General features: G+C 40.5%; 1 protein-coding gene across 1 annotated transcript; it reads left to right on the top strand.

Moving 5' to 3' along the window:
• The first annotated feature begins 3,398 nt into the window (after positions 1-3,398).
• GATAD1 (GATA zinc finger domain containing 1) lies at positions 3,399-8,332 on the top strand. The gene is made up of 5 exons (XM_041408542.1): positions 3,399-3,687; positions 3,802-3,927; positions 4,236-4,295; positions 5,330-5,513; positions 6,245-8,332. The coding sequence occupies exons 1-5, from the start codon at positions 3,475-3,477 to the stop codon at positions 6,433-6,435; spliced, it is 774 nt and encodes a 257-aa protein (XP_041264476.1). The 5' UTR covers positions 3,399-3,474; the 3' UTR covers positions 6,436-8,332.
• Positions 8,333-19,830: the final 11,498 nt, after the last annotated feature.

Genomic DNA, 19,830 nt, shown 5'->3' with positions numbered 1-19,830 from the left:
TTCATTGTTACAGTAACAAGCATGCCAAGATCACACAGACTGGTTTGGCTTGGAAGGCACCTTAAAGACCACGTTGTTCCAATCCCCCTTCCATGCACAGGGATGCCTTTCGTTAGACCAAGCTGCTTGGAGCTCCATCCAACCCACCCTTGAACACTTCCAGTGATGGAGCATTCCCAGCCTGTCTGGGCAACCTGTTGCAGTGCCTCAGCACCCTCACCAAAGGCATCCCGCTGTAATACTCAGGGAGGGTGGTGATGAGGGAAGCCAAAACATGGACACAATGATAGCCAGTTTCTTTACAAGCAATTGTCTGGCTCAAGAGACAGCTGTAACATGCCTTGAAAGAACCAAGTACTCATGCTCATTTTAAGTCATCTCTGCCATTGCTTTATCTACCAATGTCCCTCATTTTGTGAGGTCTTTGGTTTCGGGCCAAAAAACCAAAGACCTCACAAAATCCAGGGTGAATTCCTGTCTCTACTATAAGTTCAAATGAATAATTAAGACCCAAAAGCTATGTTTTACTTATGCAAGTAATAACTGTGCAACACATCTGAAGCATATAATCAGTTGTGGTTCTGGGAATTAAGGGAGTACAAGCTGCTTTTCTCACAAGAGAGCTGTTAAGTACAGAACCGTGTGGAAATGCAGAGTGCACCAGTCCATCAGATTTATACCAGATTTCATGCGTTTACAACACAAGTATTTCTGGAGAAGCAGTCCATGTGCATCCTCTGCAGCTGTCTGTGGAACAGTGACACACACATAATAAGAGTAAAGAATTCTTCAGCTGTGAGCCAGCTGAAGGGTAGCAGTAAGAACCTAGGAGGAAGCAATGCAATTAAATCCACTGCAGAAGAATTCAACTACTGAAGCAGGAAATGAGCAGTGTGTGCCGATTTGCATCACTTTCAATAAAAACTACTCTCACTGAGAGCTCCTGAGGAGAAATGGTTCTGTACTGACAACCAGAGTGTCTAACACAGTCCCCCTCCACAGGTGGAGCCAACATTTTATTTCCTCCACTTCTTTGTGGAGTCTACACTGGAAGTTTCACAGAGCAGAGATGGGCTCTGATGACTCCCAAGGGCAGCCCTTTCTCTTACTGGGGTAAAAATAAAATAAACTGAAAATACACATTAATTGGAAGAAAACATTTACTCTACAACTTTAGCTGAGCTTACACAGTGCAAAATGCCTCAGCTGCATCAGGCACTTCCAGTCAGGCCTCAGACTGAGTCGACCCACTCCAGCTCCAAAGAGAAGCCAGTTCTGTTAAGGAGAATCAGGAAACTGAAGAGGATGCTCAAAATTTGGGACTGACATTTTAAGGCTTGAGATCCTCTGGAGAGAGGGTACTTTAAGTAAAGTCCTGAGCCCCACCTCTCCTACCCATAACTACCAGATATTGAGCAACTCTCAGAACATTTCAGCTATTGCCCAAGATAAAAGACATGCTGGGTGTAATTTCTGACAAAACATCATAAACCACTGTTCCTTGTGTCACCTTCCAGGTAAGGTAGGGATGATGAGACCGCACTGACAGCAATCCCTGCCTCTCTGGTTTTACACAAGGCCAACAGAATAATCATACCAAGAACACTGTCATCTCAAGGTGTGTTTTACTGTAGTCCCATTGAAATGACAGAACCACACTTGTCAAAAAATACTAAACTAAAACTTTCTGACAACATAAAAATGGTTGTCTAAACCATTTTTTAATTATCTTACACTACCACCTTAGATTAGGTTTCTTAAAGCTTAAGCTTTATTCATTTGGGGTTTTTTATTCAAGTTATTATTTAAAAGCAGAAAGAATAATTACAGTGGATAACTCATCAATAATATACACATTATTATATATATTATTATATATATAATATAAGAGTATACACATATATGTAAACCACACACAGAAAAGAATCTGCACATGGTTTCAGAAAGACCAAGGGGTTAGAAGCCAGGAGTCAGGAAGATGTGGCAGAACTGGAATTGAAAAAAACAATTATTGCAATTTTTATTTGCTATCCATTAACAATAAATCTTACGAAAATTCACAAAATAAAAACCTTGACAAAGCATTAGGTACTTATCTGGACAGGAATGGACATTGTCATGCATTTCTAGCCCGTTTCTCCACAGACTAGTGAAGCTATGCCAACGTGATGGCAGTGAGAGGGGCTCAGCAGTGGGGGACTGCTGAGGTGGGTGGCTAGGAACAAAAGCAGGCAGGAGCTGCAATAAAAAGTGGTGGGAATAGCTTAAGGGCTCTGAGAGATCACTGATCTGCAATATACAACTATAGAAAGATGCATTGAAGAAAGAGGGAAAAAAATTGCACCTGATAAGTATAAACAGCTTGAAAAAAGATGAGGGTAAATCAGGATTTAAATAAAAATTGAGGAAAAAATATGGCACCTGAGACAAGAAAGTCAAATTTGGTGTGAAAGAGGCATGCAAGAGGTTAAACATAGCTGTCCATGAGCCAGTAGCAACCCAGGCACACCCTGCATCCACTGCGTGCCGCATGAGGGGAGCATCTATTAATCAATCCCTGCAAATTCTGGCTCTTTGTGTCCACTGAGGACAAGACAAAAATCAATTTCATTTGCACCAAAGAAGCTTTAAATAAACCCCAAGGACAGAAACTGGATATGAGAACTAAGAGACTGCAAATGCTCATGCATGACTGGGCATTTCTTTCATAACATCCGACTAGAAAAACATCTGCACGGGATGGCCCACGGCCGTGTTAGTGCCAGTAGGTAAGGAAGCACTTGTTAGATCCATGGTTCCTACATTTGGCTCTCAAAGCTTCACAAAGGCATGTGTTCATTCCCTAGCCTTTTAAACTATTGATACATGACTGAGGCTTCATGCAAGAGGGGCAGAGAATCATAGAGTGGTTTGTGTTTGAAGGGGAGCTTGAAGATCATCTAGTTCTAACCACCCATGCCATGGGCACGGTCACCTTCCATTAGACCAGGTTGTTCAGGGCCCCACCCAACACAAAATGAACACTTCCAGGGATGGGGCATCCACAACTCTCTGGGCAAGAAGTTTCAGTGTCTTACCGCATTCACAATAGAAAATCTCTTCCTAAAATCTAACATAAATGCTCCATCTTTCAATTTGTACCCGTCCTCCCCTGTCCTGTTCTGTCACTGCTGTTCCTGACAAAGAGTCCCTCCGGCTTCCCTGTAGGTCCCCTTCAGATACTGGAAGGTGCTGCGGGGTCTCCACACGACCTTCTCCAGGCTCACCAGCCCCAGCGGCACCATCTGGCCCCCGCCCGCCTCCGTTCCTCGCCGGCACCGACGGGACACCGCTCTCTGAGCCGCGGCTCCGGCCGAGGCGAGAGCAGCCCCTCAGAGGGCCGGGCTCCGTTAGTCCCCGGGACCGGGGGGCCGCTGTGGGCGCCGCGCTCCCGCCGTTCGCTGTCGGGCCCGCGGGCCCCGCGCCGGCCTCAGGATGCCGCTGGGGCTGAAGCCCACCTGCAGCGTGTGCCGCAGCACGTCCTCCTCCATGTGGAAGAAGGGCGGGCAGGGCGAGATCCTGTGCAACAACTGCACGGCCCGCTCGGCGCCGCCGCCCCCCGCCGCCTTCGCCACCACCTCGGCGGCCGCCGCCCAGCACAGCAACGGCGGCGGCAGCGGCGGCGGCGGAGGCGGCGGCGGGAAGCAGGTGAGAAGCCGAGGGCGAGGGTGATGCAGCCGCCGGGGCCGGGCCGGGCTGGGCGGGGCCGTGGCCGGGGTGTTCGGGCCGTCCCCCTTGTATTCATCCCGCTGTTCCCCACAGAGCAAGCAGGAGATCCACCGCCGCTCCGCGCGGCTCAGGAACACCAAGTACAAGTCTGCGCCCGCCGCGGAGAAGAAGGTTTCCACGAAGGGCAAGGGCAGGAGGCACATCTTCAAGCTAAAAAACGTAAGGCGGAGCGCCGGGGCCGCGGCTGGGGCGGGAGCGGGAGCTGTGCCGGGCTGGGGCGGACACGGAGCCCGCGGGAGGAGTGGAAAGAGAAACCGGTCATGGCAGTTCAGCACTCACTTCTCCACATGAAATCCTGGCGATGAAACGTTAGCTCTGCTGCTTTGAGCTTTAAAGTAATAATGTTTGCTGGTTTTCCTAGAAAATAATGTATCTGTATGTTGTCTAAAAGGAGAAACAATTTCTGGAACTTTACGGTTGATTTGTTTTAATGCTCTTGATTTTCTATTTCTGTATTATTTTCTTAGCCCATCAAGGCTCCCGAGTCCGTATCAACTATAATCACAGCAGAATCAATCTTTTATAAGGTATGGTTTATGCAAATCTGTTGGCAAAAAATATTATCCTGTTTCTGTTTCCAATGCCAAGAATTACCGTGGACAGTGAAAGCACTAGAGATACAGTCACAGAAACTGTTTTTCCTTGCCTAACAGTTGTGTAGGACTTTGGTTTACCATAGTTATTGCCGTTAAGTCTTGCTAAATAGTTTATATAGTTACCATTGTCCCAGGCTTTTTTTGTTTTTAATTATTGCTGTCAGCATTTTTGAACTTAACTTGCACTGTGCAGAGGTCATGAGATTTGTGTGATGTTTCCTACCTTAGGTGCAGAACATGTTCCCCATAGAGGGGGTGGGTTGCAGTGCCCCAACATCTCAGCTGGCTCCCATTTGAGAGCTGGTGCAAGCAGTCCCAAACACCCTGGGAACAAGATCTGTTGGCACTTGCAGTGAAGCAAGAGGGAACCTTCTCACATTCATTCTTTAGAGCAGTTTTACCAGCCTGCCAAGGTGTTGGTGTTTTAAAGTTCTGAAATTTGCTTTTGTTTTCCAGGAGTACGAGGAAACAGAATGTTTTTTCTCCCTTTTCCTCCCCAAAAAAGTCAGAATAGGCAGTGGGAGACTGCACAGCCAGTGGTGGCCTGAGATTCCGTACTCTCCAGGGACCTTCATGCCTGGCATTCCAGATGAATCTCTTGTTTGCTGTTGACAGTTCAGAAAATAATTACTGTCTTGTGTGTCTGTTTTTATCAGAAATTCCTAAGAACTATGTCAAAGCTTCTGTCCTCCTTATGTAGAATATTGCTACTTTGCTACTTTGCAGTGTTGTTGTGAATAGGCTTGTTTGGGGTTGTTTGTGTACTTTTTGTCTGTTTCAGAAACAAACACCTTTCTTTCATATGCCACCATTCTTTTGCGTCTGGTTGAATTCTAGCTACTTTTCAAGACTGGCATAAATTAGGATAATTTAGGGTACTGATACTCAATATATGAATCAGGATGTGAAGTGAAGCTGACAAAAATCAGGTTGTTTGATTTCAGTGTCATTTGTGTGTCTTCTAGGGTGTATACTACCAAATTGGAGATGTTGTTTCGGTGGTTGATGAGCAGGATGGAAGAACATACTACGCTCAGATCCGTGGGTTTATTCAGGACCAATACTGTGAAAAGAGTGCTGCACTAACGTGGCTCATTCCTACACAAGCCAGCCCCAAAGACTGCTTTGACCCAGCATCCTATATCATAGGTAATCTCTAAGCCTTCACTTCGTGCAGCTACTTGGATGTGCCTATGCTAATGCAGAGCTGTATTCTTTAAATGAACATTTTAGCTTCTCCAGGTATTTTATGCACGTTCTGCATTTTAGACTCTAATCTTGTAAACATCTAATTTACTGTAATAACACTTTTTATTTATCTTGTGTATATAATATCATTGCCACTATTGCAGTGTGTGATTATCTTGTACTGTGATTATCGGAGTGTTTGTGGGTACAATTACAGTTGTGCAGCTTTAAAGATCAAATTATTGTTAGGTTTAAATCATAGTAACTTTGATTCTGATATACCAGTCCAAGTTGTTTCTTTTAAAGTGACCTGAAATACTTGATCTTTATCCTGGGTATTCAAAATACATAGCATGCAAGCACTGGCATAGAGACTGTTCTGCTACTGATGACAAAATTAGTAATTCAGAAAAGTCCTTCTAACAGGCAGGACACAAATAGAATGTATTTTAAATATATTAACTACAGTACTTCACTCAAATACCAGAATGCTTCAAATGGGATGGGGGGGAAGTTCAGCCCAGCAAAATTAAAGGTAGAGGTTTCTTGCCTAATACAGGAGGCTACCTTCCTAGGAAAGTCATGGATTGCAAAGGCACATTCTGTAAGGGAATGTTGGCTGTTGTGGCATATTTTTATCCAACATATTTAATTTTATGCCTTTAAGTTTTGTCTTTGATTTTTTTTTCTAGGACCAGAAGAAGATCTCCCAAGAAAAATGGAATATTTAGAATTTGTTTGTCATGCACCTTCTGAATATTTCAAATCTCGATCATCTCCCTTCCCTACTGTTCCTACAAGGCCAGAGAAGGGCTATATATGGACTCATGTGGGACCTACTCCTGCAATCTCCATTAAGGAAACTGTAGCCAATAATTTATAATTTTTAAGGAATACTTTGGACTAGTTATTTTGTGTGTATCCTCCAGTTTGTAAACCCCTTACAAGAAGTTTTAAAAATTATAAAATGTGCTGGTTTATTTTACAGATTATGATATTTATTTTTTTTAGATATATCAGACCTTGGACATGAAAGTTTTAATTCCAGTTGATGCATCATTTCGGTGCTCTGCTCTTCAGACATTATTGCTCATCTTGGGACAAAACCACAAGTTTCATGTCATCTTTGACTTCTGAAAGTTGTCTTTAGTATTCATTCTTGCTTTTTAAGTTATTTTACAGAAGAGGAGTTTAAAAGATATAATCATCCAGCATTTTATATGACTGTTTAATTTAGTTAACTGTGACTGCTGATTTTATTTCCTTATTAAATAATTTAAGACTAGCTTCACCTGAACACTAAAATGGTCAATGATGCAATTAACAGTTTTCTGTTACATGGAGAGGAGTGTTCTACCTGGATTTCTCCAGACTAAAACTTCATCCGCAAAGAGGGACTCTAACAGTCACCTTTTATGGGAATTTTGTTAATCTGAATCTGAAATGTGGGCTATGTATGTAGCTTTCTGTAAACTTACTTATATAAGGGCATACATTTCCTGGAAAATTGGATGCAAATTCAAAAATTACTGTTATTTGCCATCCCGGCATTCTCATTGCAGAAGTATATCTGCATTTCCTGAGCAAGCCAACACTGACATATGATTTGAGTTTCACACTGTTAATATTTTTTTGCCTGTTAGCTTGGACTCATAAAATTTATTTTAAATTGTTTTTTCAGTCTTCACCATTAATGATGATAAGAAAAAAAATGATCAGGCAAATAAAATGAAAAAAAATCAATAAGGGAAATAAAAATTATTTTATGTATTGACAGTCTCAGCATAATGAGGAATATGTATAAATAGCAGAACAGGAGAAATGCCACATACTAAAATACCAGTGAAGTTTTCTGTCCTAAACTTTTTACAAGCCAGTCAGCTCCAAACACAATGAGATATGCTTGTATGGCCTGAATTCCAAGGGGCTTAAGTGGTTCCTGCTGCCTGCGAAGGATGTGAGCTGTAAGTGGCCTTAAATTTAAATGTACTGATCTTTTGTGGTTTTTTTTCCTTTGTATGAACATATATGACCAGCACCCAGAAGGCCCAAGTCACCTTTAAGATACTGTATGAAAGCATGAAAATGTTGCACTAGGCTTATATTCTAACTTTATGAAAGGCTTTGATTTAAGATGTAACAGATTTGAAAGTCTCAGGTATTGACATCTTTTAATGCAGTGGGACCTGTGAGGACAGGAAGCAGACAGACTTGTTTTGGCCTGCAGCCTCTGTTCTGCCCTCTTCAAATACAAGGAAGAACAATCAGCCTTAAGGGAGTAGATTATAAAGTTAAGGGATACTGTCAATAATTCAAAATGCTCAGAAATTAGCAGTAGATGGTAATACAATGTTAAATCTTAATCTTCAGTCACTTACAAAGATGAGATGTGTTGCAGTGATTAATCCCAAATGCAGGTGATTAATCTCGCTTCTCTCCATTCTCTCCTGTCAATTCCTCTGGGTTTCTTTCTTCTTATTTCTTTATTAACAATTACAAGAAAATAAAAATAACAAATCCTATATTTACAGTAACCAGGGCGACGTCCTCAAATCAAATGTTTTCCTTCCTTTCTCTGCAGTCCACAAGGTTTTCAGTTGGGATCACTGTAAAGTCCCTATGCTGCCTCAGCATAATCCGTGGACCTGTCCTCTTCTGTGGGCTGTCTTACCTTATCTGAATTATCAGGGTTGGAAAAGGCCTTGATGGTCATTGAGCCAAATGAAGTTTAGCTGTGTTCCTTGTCAAATCCTTATAGGAATAAAGAGGGAAACTGCTTTACATTGTTTTGGTTTTTTGAGTTCCTACAAGGTACACCAAACGAAATGTACTTTTTGCCATTTGCCTTATTTGTCAGTAAATTGTAATGTAGAAGGGACAATTCATTTTACATCAGAATACACCTTTCTAAAATTCAGTGCTGCTGGCGATTGAAGTATTATACTTCCACCTGCAGTCTAAACAGACAAATTTTTGTTTTTCAGAGAGCTATGGAACAACTTCCTTTAGTAAACACTAAGTATTTTTATTTTAGTTTATTTTTTATTATACTGGCAAATGTTAAAAAATAATTCAGATGAACAAGAATTCTGAGTGTAAAGTCTCAAAAGAGAGTGGATCTGCAGGCAATGACTGTTGCAAAAGTGTTATTTGAATGGTTGCACTGTCCTGTTTTTCTTGTGTTCAGAACGTCACCCAGTAACACAGGGAAAATGATTGATTCTCCAGAAAGCTTCTTATGGATGGACGTAGCTGAAGAGTGGGACCTCCAAGAGCAATGTCTCTGAAAATTTTTCATCTCTCTTCTATTAAGAATATGGAGGACAAAACAAAATGAAGACCTGCAAAATGGACTCAACAGCAGAAGGGATATCAGAGGATCCTGTGGGGCTAGGCTTTGATGCCCTGCAGCTGAGGGAACTCAGCTCAACCATTTCTGTCTTCTAGTTTGGTAATTCCCCATGCCAAAATGTAGGGAGGTTTCATATTTGTATCACTGGGCTGTGGATGGATACACTGCTACTGAATTTATGGCCTTGTGTTGAGTTCCAGAGTTGTGACCAGCCAACAGTAATTTTCATCGAGGCATTTTAGTTCTAAAGATGGAACTTGTAGCCAAGAGCTAAAAGCCACAGAACATAGATAAAATACTGATTACCACGTGGACATGAGGCACACGTTGCAGGAAATCTGTGGGAGGAGTAGCCCTTAACTTTCACATGAACTTTACCAAAACAATACTTACTGGACAAGGGTTTCCATTTGGGCAATGGCTTTGCTGGGAGCAGAATGCTTTCTGTGACAATGTGATGCAAACACAATGGATAAATAAGTGTGTGGCTCCTTGAGCTCCCAAAATGAAGCTGGGGTTCCTCTCTTGCTGCTGTGCTGTGCTACATGACAATCATCCTGGCAGAGGCTGGATTGGGCCCCTACAGCTTGGTATCCAAGCCAATCCAATAGCTTTGCTTTCATGTAATGCAGCCTTCAACTTTAACATTATACAAGAAGCAAAGTGTACGTTTATTGTGGTTGGTGATATATGATGTATTATGATTTATAAAGGCTCTAAATAGTCTTACAGAACAAAACAAAAATATTAATAGGTGTAGTATTGAAGTTTCAACTGCACTTTAAATTACTGAATTAGAAAGACAAATTATAATTTTATTCTATTTTCACAGAGATAGAATTGGTACATCTTTTAGATAGGAGACTAGATCCCTCCAAAATTATGGAAGATGAGCATTATGTGCCCAAGCACTTTTACGAAAGTTAATAGTTGTTAATAGTTCTTTTTTTGTGCTCCCTACTACACAATCTCGTGATCACTGACAACAGAATTTTTTATTTGGCAATTGTTTCTCTTTCACCCACACAGTCACGCTTACCTTCAGGAAGACTACATTACTTTTTTTTTCACTCAGCCCTTCTAGTTGGTGATTTGTTATTCTTGAATTTAGCCTACAGCTTCAGTGAGATTATTTTTCTTTTCTGGTTTGGTAGCTTCAATCACAAGAACAACTTCATGGACAACATCTCCAGGTGGTTCCTGATCTTTATGAAATGCTTCAAGTGCTTCGATGTCTGTTCAATCAAACAGAAGTATTACTGGAATCTAGTTTTGATAGAAGGTTGTTTTAACCTGAACATACCAGGATTATCCTGTGCAGAGCATTTAGACTCAGAACAGTTAACCAAGGCACCTGCTTACATGTGGCAGTTGGGCTCCTGCAACATCTTCTGAATTTCTTCATTTAGGGAGAACAGAGCAGGAGTAGTCCTTTTTTCTCATGAAGCTGTCTAGGGGCAAAGTTGCTTTCAGCAGTTCCACCTGTCTTCCTACACTCCATCAGTGTCGGTGGGCACTTCTTTGCTGAAGACCATCACACCTCTCTGCCTTGGTCAGCATAAAGTACCCTGTTGTAAACTGGCTCTGTCCACTCATCCAGGTTTGAAACACACACGATACCTTTCCTCTTAACACAAGTCTTCCCCTAGAACTTCAGTAGGAATGTTCAGTTTTGTATTCAGATACTCAAACCCTTGATAATCCCTCTCAATGTATGTAGGATCCTACATAATTGATGTTCCCTTTCTCTTCCATTAGGTTACTTTTGTATAAAAATATACAGTAAGGCTGCTTGTGGTGGTGAATCTGAATTATGTAAGCAGAGTTTGGGAACCTCTTCTCTCCTAAGCCTAGATTTCAGTAGGTCATTAAAAATTAAAGCAAAAAGTAACTTGTCCTTTTAATCCATGTGCCCTTCTCATGTATCTATTATTTCCCAAATCATGGGAATCCACCTACAGAATTTTCCAGTTACCTCTCCTTAAGGAGGTTCTTGGAGTGTTCTTAGAGCTCTTTTTCTAAAGTATGTCATAACAGACCACTGCTAGGCAAGGTAAAAGAGTTGTCTCTTCTTTATGAGAAGCTGATTGCAAACTGGAGGAAATGGAAGTAGCTTTGGCATTTATTGTTTGCCAAAACAAAACCAAAAGCCACCACTTCATGCCTGCAGAGTTTGCAGAGCCTGACTATGGCTTAATTGCTCCATTGATGAGATAAGTGGAAATGATATATTGTAACTTAACATACCCATATAAGGCTATACAAAGGAGCAAATACTGGGACAGTGCCAGGGACACATATTGCAATGTACTTCCTTGGTGGGCTTTCTAGTCAAGCTGAACCCAGCAGCTCCTGAATACGTTGAGACCATCAGGAAAGAAGTGTCCACCTCAGCTTTTAGTAACCAGCAATATTTTTGACACCAAGGTCAAAGACAGAGAAAAGTAAAAATGTCTCTTCTAGAAAATTATTGGAAAAGTCAGTGCAAGATGTGGGAAAATCTATTTTAAAAAAAATCTCTTGTCAATTTGGTTTTACCCACCCACATTCCTGCCATAAAGGAGTGGCATGTGTGATAGGCTCTTTGTTTCTGACATCCCCAGTTCTGCTCTATCCTTTTTGATGCAGTGGGATGTAAACAGCACATAACATTTGACAGCACACATGCAGGAACAGCAAGAGGTTTTTTAGAAGGAATGCTTTCTGAAGTCTCTGTTTCTTCTCTAATAATTTCTAGCATTCAAACTCCTTTTAACAACAGGCTGGTGTTTAATGGGGGATGGTCACTGAAGAGTAACAAGCACTAGACCCTATCACATTATTTTTTCATTTTTAACAAGACATTTCATCTGCCAAGTACAGTCAAGTTTTGTGAAGGTTTTCTGCAGCATTTTATTACCAACCTTTGTTTTTCACAGGCCTGAAAATCTTACTCAACAGGGGTGTTTTGCTGCTGATGCTGTTTCACTGTCAAGGTCAGATGAATATGTTGAACACCACGGGTGTCTCTCCACAGCACTGGTGTGACACACATGCAGTGCTGGAGCACAGGCTCTGGACTGGCCAGCACAAGGCATGGACATACTGAACAATCCAGCAAAGGGCCTCACTAGTGACTGAGAGACTGGAAGTACAAGGAGAGGGTGAGAGCTGGGACTGTTCAGCATGCAATAAAGATGACTTGCTGGGGGAGGGAAACTTACTTATGTGTCTAAATACAGGATAAAAATATTTATCAAAAGCACAGAGATCCACCATAAGACAATCCTACTATAGGAGCCTCTATAGCAGCATTCTGTTAATTTTGCAGTTCTAGTATCCTCTCACCAAACCTAAATAGTGGAGCAAACAGGGAATTAATTCTGCAAATAAGTCAAAAACAAAGCAAAAGAAGTCCCATACAATGCTGTCAATTGAGTATACATTACAGACCTCAAAGGGGTTTTTAATAGTTAATGTATGAAAATGCTATCCAGTGAATACAGGCACACAGAAATAATCTGAAAGCCAAAATTAAATGCCTCCTCAGCACTCAGCATACATATACAGAAAGGTGTATCAAATGTTTGAGAGATGTATATGTTTAGACAGAGTTCATGAATATAGAAAAACATTTTGCCAGTTACGAAAGTTCAGCAAAATCTGAATATCACCTGATTCAGTATTTTCAGTATTCTGATTAAAATATACAGTCCATAATACATTGTTATATGCACAACTGTAGCACAAGCTTTCAAGACTTTAAATGTAGCAGCATGAAGAATTGCTGTAATACTTCATGCTTGGGATAAACTTGAAATTAAATAATCATGTTTTGTTTCCACATTTTTAATGTTTAGAAAACCTCACTCCACCCAAGATTCCCACAAATGACATTGTTTGCAAAGATAACTCCCAAGGAAGTCCAGGAAATAAAAGTTCACTTATGAGCAGGCCCTGATATTTACCTTCCCTGCCATATGCAATGTCTTTGAGTGTTAATGGGTACTGTGTGCAAGACCTTCTCAAGCAGTGAACTTTCAGTGTATTGCCTTTGATTCTGGCTACAGGAAGAAACTACCTGAAAAAAGATAACATCAAAAAATGATGGCATCTCAAACACATGCCTTGCATAAGAGCATATTCAAACTATGTGACCGCTGACGTATCCTGAGCAGAAAATAGGGACTGAGGCATTATTTCTTTTTCACAGAATCAGCTGCTCTGGGATGGCAGTTTCTCAATTGCTTTTCTAGCCTAGTTCCTCCAGCTATTTATGATATTACATGTACCCAAAGAACCAGTCTGTAATATTATTAATGAGAACATTTTCAGCTCCAGAAAGCTGAAAAACACGTGGAGATCTCGAAAGAGTTAATTTGGTCTGTGATCCATCCTGACAGCCAAAGGGACAGCAGGGATTCAAGCTGCTTCCCTCTGCTAGGATCAAATGGGGAGGGTCTGAATGCTCAGGCTCCCACGGTCTGACAAAGGCACAAACTGTGTCTAAACACAGGCACCACACTGATCAAGCAATTAGATAATTAGAACAACTTCAATATAGCTAAGAAAAAAAATGTTATGCACACATTTTTCTGTATCTAAAATACCCAGTTTTTTATTTGTCACCTTGAGCTTTGTAAGGACCTTCCTTGTAACAATATGCTCTATCTGTTGTTAAGCCTTGTTTTCTGTCTTGGAAGAGGACACAAGAAGTCTATCTTGCTTCATGTTTTGAAACATCACTACCATCCATCGTCACCACATCTTAGGTAAAAGGTTTTACTGTTTTGTCTGTGCTGCCACTATTGGATCTTTCACAAACATCTGTGAGCACATTTATAATTTTCCATCAAGTGTGCAGATCATGAATATCAAGACAATAAAATCAGAAAACATTTTAGCCTGAAATACTAGCAAGCACTATTTTGTGGACATTCACAAAACCAAACATTTCCACTGGGAAGAAAAGCAGTTTAAAGTACAGAGAAGAATGTGGAAAAAATTGGATGTGACAAGCAATATTGTCCCTGGTTATGCAGTCCCAATCAGAATAGAATCACTCATCATGCTAAGTGTTTTGAACAAATGAAGTTTCCTAAACTCTGGGAAAATTACATTTTAGTTTTTTGGGGGTTTTTTTTTGTTGACATTTTCTTCTTAGCTGTAACTGAGAAAACTCTACAAAATCACATTACACATGTTTCTTTAATTATCTGAGTAGGTTGTTACAGTAGCATAGTCTCTCTTCTCAGGGTCAGAACAGTATCTTTTTTACAACACTTTTAATTCATTACAATCTACAGAGAAATAAACTTGTCTTGAAAAACAAGAACTGTTCTTCATAAAATACAGTTCTTCATAAAGTACAGGGAGTTTCTCTGCATCTTGTTACAGTGCCCAAATTATAAAATCAGCTCTTGTTGCCATAGTTGGACCCACCTGGGTCACAAGACTGAAAATCTGCAGAGATGAAACTGTACGAGTACTTCAATGCTGAGAACATATGCTGCTTGCAAAATAATAAGGAAAGCATGAAAATCTGAGATCTGTGTTATTGATACCTGCTTTTTAATTTCTGTAATGCATCTTTTAATTTTTCACCTATTAACTGGAAAGGGTGACTTTCTTCATCAGTCAGAAAAAAAAATATCAGCAAGAATAAAAATATTGAATTTTCAAAGAGGTAACTAATGTTACACAACTTATGTGGCAAATACATCTTGCAGTGCTTGAGGGGAAACATTTGCAAACCAAATTTACTCGTAGTATGACAAACTGAGAGCTGACAAATGTCAGAGCAGAACAGTGCCTGCACAGAATGAGTGCAATCCTACACATCTTATGACACCCCCCTGCTGCCACTCTGTAGTCTGAGAAAATGATGGGCTGTCTCAAAAAGCACTGCACAGGTCCCATCTCTTCCCTTGGCATCAGGTTGCAATTTCAGGGTTTTCTGATTGTTCCCTGTAAATGTCTGTTAATGTATGTGAATGGCTCAAGGTCCATCTCACCGAAGAAGGGCCTGTGAAGAGGCTGTATTCCACCCTATAGCCTTTCCTGGAATTCATGTCACCACTGCAAGGAGCTGGGATAAGACATCCACTTAAAACCACTAAGAAATGAAATTAACATTTCTCATAAGCATTTCTCCCTCCGCCTGCCTGCCTGCTCCAGCTGCTCGGGAAAGAAGGAGCACCCTGGGAAGCTCTGCAGTGGCTCCCAACCATGGCCCCTTGGACACACTTGTGCTCCATGGTACAGAGGCCCTGCATCCCTTACAGACAGAGAGGAACAGCCCCGTGTGTCTCATGGCACCCCAGCACTCTGCCTGCTCCCCACTGCAAGAGTTCTGCTTTAGATCTGCTGTCCTCAGCAAGACATGGCTCAGGCAGCAGGACCTGCAGTGCTGGACAGCTGCTGGGGAACGACAGAGATCCAATCACCTAAACATGGGAAGAAGGACTGGGGTCAGTGTAGAGGCAGATGCTGATGTGAGGGAAGCCAAGACCTTTCTCTCCCCAGGATCTGTAGAAAAAACAAGTTCCAATATGCTGGGTTTTTCCTACATCTATGTTTTATACCTGTCCTTAATGAAGGACATTTTGATCTTTTAACAGTGAAGAAAATGTCTTTTAGACATTTATAAAATGAGCAGGATTTAACTACTGGGAAAATGGTCATTAGAAAATGGGGATAAGACTAGCTCTTGGGAAATACTAGAACAGTAAACCACCAAATAGCTCCAGTTGTAGCCTTTAAGTATCAAAACCAGGTCATGATGCTCTAGTTATAAAATAACTCCAGCAGTGTTTTGGCAATATACAAGCATTACATTAAAGTAATACATATTATTAAGAAATAATTTTATTAATATTTCCTGAAACTTGCCAATAATTATGGAAGTGGAGATTAGCACTGAATCTGTAATTAGTTCATCTGAAAGAAGCCAGATACCTTCCCAACTGCAAACAGGCCATGTGGATGGTTTTAATCCTCCTGGTGCTAATGCTGGAATTATATAACTTGGCACTGATGGCATTTTGTGGGTGGTTCCAAACAGTTCCAAACATTTTGGTTTTTATTCTTTGCTTTTTATTCTACAAAGCTTCTGATCTCTGGAAAGAAGGGAAATTGCCCAACACCTGCATGACTTTAGTAATTTCTGATGTACCAAAATCCAATGTCAGTGTCCACACTGGGTCTCCACAAACTCTGTACTGTGCTGTAGCTGTGCCTACACAGGTAGTAATCATTCCTGCAGAATCCTAAGAACTGGTTTTGTGTAAACAGTGAAGAATGAGGTCACCTTTTTGAACCCAGGAGTCCCAGACTGACTTTGTCCCTGAGATATCAGTCTTCACTAAATAATTTCAACTAATTCAAGCTATTAAAGACTTTTGGAGGCTGGCAGGGGATAGCACTGCTGAGAGATGCAAAATCTGCCCTGGTTACCTAATAGCAGCTGACATGACTGATGTAGGACATTACAGGAAGGCCACATATATGAAAGTCTTACAAAAGCCCTGCCTGCTGTTAGAGGATAGAGAGGATTGATTTTTCCCACTTCTTTTCTGTTAATCTGACTTGCAATTGTGACCTAAACACCAGCAAACTGATTTAGCATTTCTACTACTGCCTGAGCATCTGGACTGCCTAGACCTCTTTGCTGCATCACTGCAACAGCAGGCTGAACCTCAGTCAACAGATTTCCATTTCACTGTGCCTGAGACAGATTGTTACTGTTTGGGCTATTTTAGAAATGAGAAAACTCAAGCAATTGAACCTTAAATACAACATTCTCAGGGGGTGGCAGTAAATGGGTTATGCCCAAATAATGCCTGTGAGAGACAAGCAAATCCTTACCTGTCAACTGACATTGACAAATTGTAACCCATCCTCCCAACTTTGGTCCACAGGATTAACTCTGCAAATACCTGCTGAACTCATGCAAGAAACTCTGTTCTGCTTCTGGTCTCTTCAAAGTTCCCCCATGGCTTATGGATTTACGATTGTTATCTCAACTTCTTGGAAAGTAGGCTGCACTCCCACCCTACTGCATGAGCTTAGGAGCTATGAAATAATAAACAAGGAGTCAGATCCTCATACAGTGATACAGCATGCATGGAATTTACTGTTTTCACAATAACTAGGAGTTATTATATAAATTAGGCAAGAAGTCAAATTATAAATTATATTATTAAAATTTAAAAGTCAATTATATATTTTAGTAATTTTTATATATATGTATACACACACACCCCCAGTTAACCTGAGTAAAACAGCCTGTGAAAAAATCAAATTTATGCAATGCTTTCGCTTTGAAATTGTGTTTTTAAATATTTATTTACTTTTAGGCTGGAGAAATTGACTGTTTCCTTAATGCCACAAGAGACTGATGGAGAAACTCCCTCTATGACATTAAATGCACCCATTGATCCACACAAAATTTAGACTTGTTCGGTGAACTAAAAGCTAAAGTATATTTCAAACCTAATATAAATGATAAAATTCATGTGTTTTAACCAGGCTGTTAACTGTCATGCTTAAAATATTGTTAAGCAGAGTTCTAGCTGGTGACATCATCTATGAAACATAAGGCTAAGTAATTTAAGCCTCCACAGATGTTGCTTATCTTTTAAGTTAATTTCAAATGGATTAAGAAATCTTTTCCATTTTTCTCTTTGAAAATGGAACAAAGTTTGATTCCTTAAGAAATTAGACAATCAATGACCTTGTGAAACTTTTACTATACACCAGAAATATTGTTTCCCAAAGAATAAATGTGATTTATGGCAGAATACCATTAAAAGGACCCAACATACTGGATGAGATTGGGCCCCAATGCTCCCAATTCTTGGAAAATTTTCATCATTAAGAATTACCAGATTCCCTCAACATTCAGACATATAAGCTTCTCAGTAGAGTTAATTGCACTAACTAAACCAGGATTTAACAGAACTGACCTGCTACCTCACTTTTTTCCCCCCCCTGCAACTCTTTCCAGTCAACACTCAGTCCAGAATGACAGATCACTTCCAAAACAGGTACATTTTTCCAAAGCATTGTTTGAAAAAAATACCAGCTAACCAGCTGAAAGAAGATAGCTCCAAACATAAAATCCATTTTAAGAAAAATTATAGTATTATTGAATAGTCACGGAAACCAAGTTCCTATGAACAAATTTAAATAATGCCTTGTACACTGGAAACAGGGTTATTGTTTACATCATTTATGTTTAACACTTGTTTTTCCAGAAGTCCCTCAACTATAGGGAAAGACTGGCAGGCAGTGGAGGAAAGATCAGTAACAGCTGACAATGTTGGTCACAAGAGAAGTGAAAGAAAAAAGCTACCCCAGGTTATCAAACCTTTATAAGCGCTGTAATATATACCCAGAAAAACAGACATCATTATCCCTTAAGAGAGGTAGTGACAGGAGAACTAGTGAGGAGGCATAGGATTTGTTCATCTCTAGATTGCTGCTTCACAGAGCAGCTTGTCTAGCTCTTCACTTGATGGAGGAGAGCAGAAAACAGGTTCAGACATGACACACATTGCTTGTCAGCCAATGCAGTCATTATGAGCCACTGCAGCTAAATCCTACTGCCCCACAGAACGTGAAACGAATGCCATCAGTCCCTTTTCTCCTGGAGTGCCTCTCCCTCCCAGGCCTTGTGCAAGTCTCTACAGGCCAGCTGATCCTCACTGCACAACACCTGAAGAGAAGGCATTATCCTCCTCTGAGCTACAGGCTTAATGCTCCTTGTACATCAGACTTACAACAGATCTTAGCTAGGCTTCATTTACATTCTCTACTACCTTCCAAGGTGAGATAATGTCACTCAGGATGTAACCAAAGATCACCTAACAGCAGGTAGTTATTCAGTGACCTCCTTCTTGGATCACATGAACCTGCCCTCAGCATCATCCAGGGTATGCATGCAGGGGAATGTCTGAACTAACACTGAGTTCATTCACTGGTGAAATTCCTTGCATGGAGGAAGGAGGAAAAATAGAGATTTTGAATATAGGCTTCCTGGGTTTTAAGAACATTTTCCATGACAGTGTAGTACATAATTTTGGTTGAGGACTTATAAGACCTTGCCATACAGCAAACCTTCCTTTTTAACTCTGCAATATAATTCTTGGCACTGAAATACAATATTCCAATTAAATGACTCCCAAATGTGAGGACAGTCCAATAATCTATGGAATTGTCTTTGCTACCATCACAATTAGCCTGCAACTGGTCTTTTCAGAGTTAAGTATCACCACATTATGAGATCATTTCCATTTCTAATGAAATTTTGTACAACCATTATCTAGATCTAAACTGAAGGACAGATACTGCTGCTAATTTTGACTAATCTGGATGTTTTTGTAATATCTTAAGATTTCTTTACCAAGTGAAGAAGATGTAATAAACCAGTGTTCTTTAAACAATTTTGACATGGACAGAGCTGGAAGACCACCTTCTTGTAGAGGTTCTAGATGTAGGAAAGAAGCCTTGACTGAAAAATCTAAGCCAGTAGGTGAAAGAATAAGCGAAAACTCCTATTGGTACCTGAGAAACTGAAGGAACTAATCAATAAATTAACTGGGCTGAAATTTCAAATGCAAGTATTTGAACTGATGATAATATAGTACTTCCTTGGCTTAGAGACAAAGACTCTTTTGAAGGGGAAGCAAAATGCTGTGAAAAGGTCAAACAGACTCATGGGAAACATCTCTAGTTTTTTTTCTTCCTTGTGTTAAGACCTGGTTATCTATGTATCAGTTAAGGAACACAACTCTCTAACAATCTCCATGGAAGACAAGAGTTGTGAATAATTTCAGATGTAACATTAGAAAGCCTCCAAGCATCTGAAATATTTTTAGCAGTCTTCAGGAAAAAAAGTAGGGGTAAGAAGGTGCACGTTGTGAAATGCAATATGGTTCTTTCTGA

This window comes from Onychostruthus taczanowskii, unplaced genomic scaffold, assembly GCF_017590055.1.
Source record: "Onychostruthus taczanowskii isolate IOZ18803 unplaced genomic scaffold, ASM1759005v1 scaffold3, whole genome shotgun sequence".
Classification (NCBI taxonomy): Eukaryota; Metazoa; Chordata; class Aves; order Passeriformes; family Passeridae; genus Onychostruthus; species Onychostruthus taczanowskii.
This window is presented reverse-complemented; position numbering and strand designations above follow the sequence as displayed.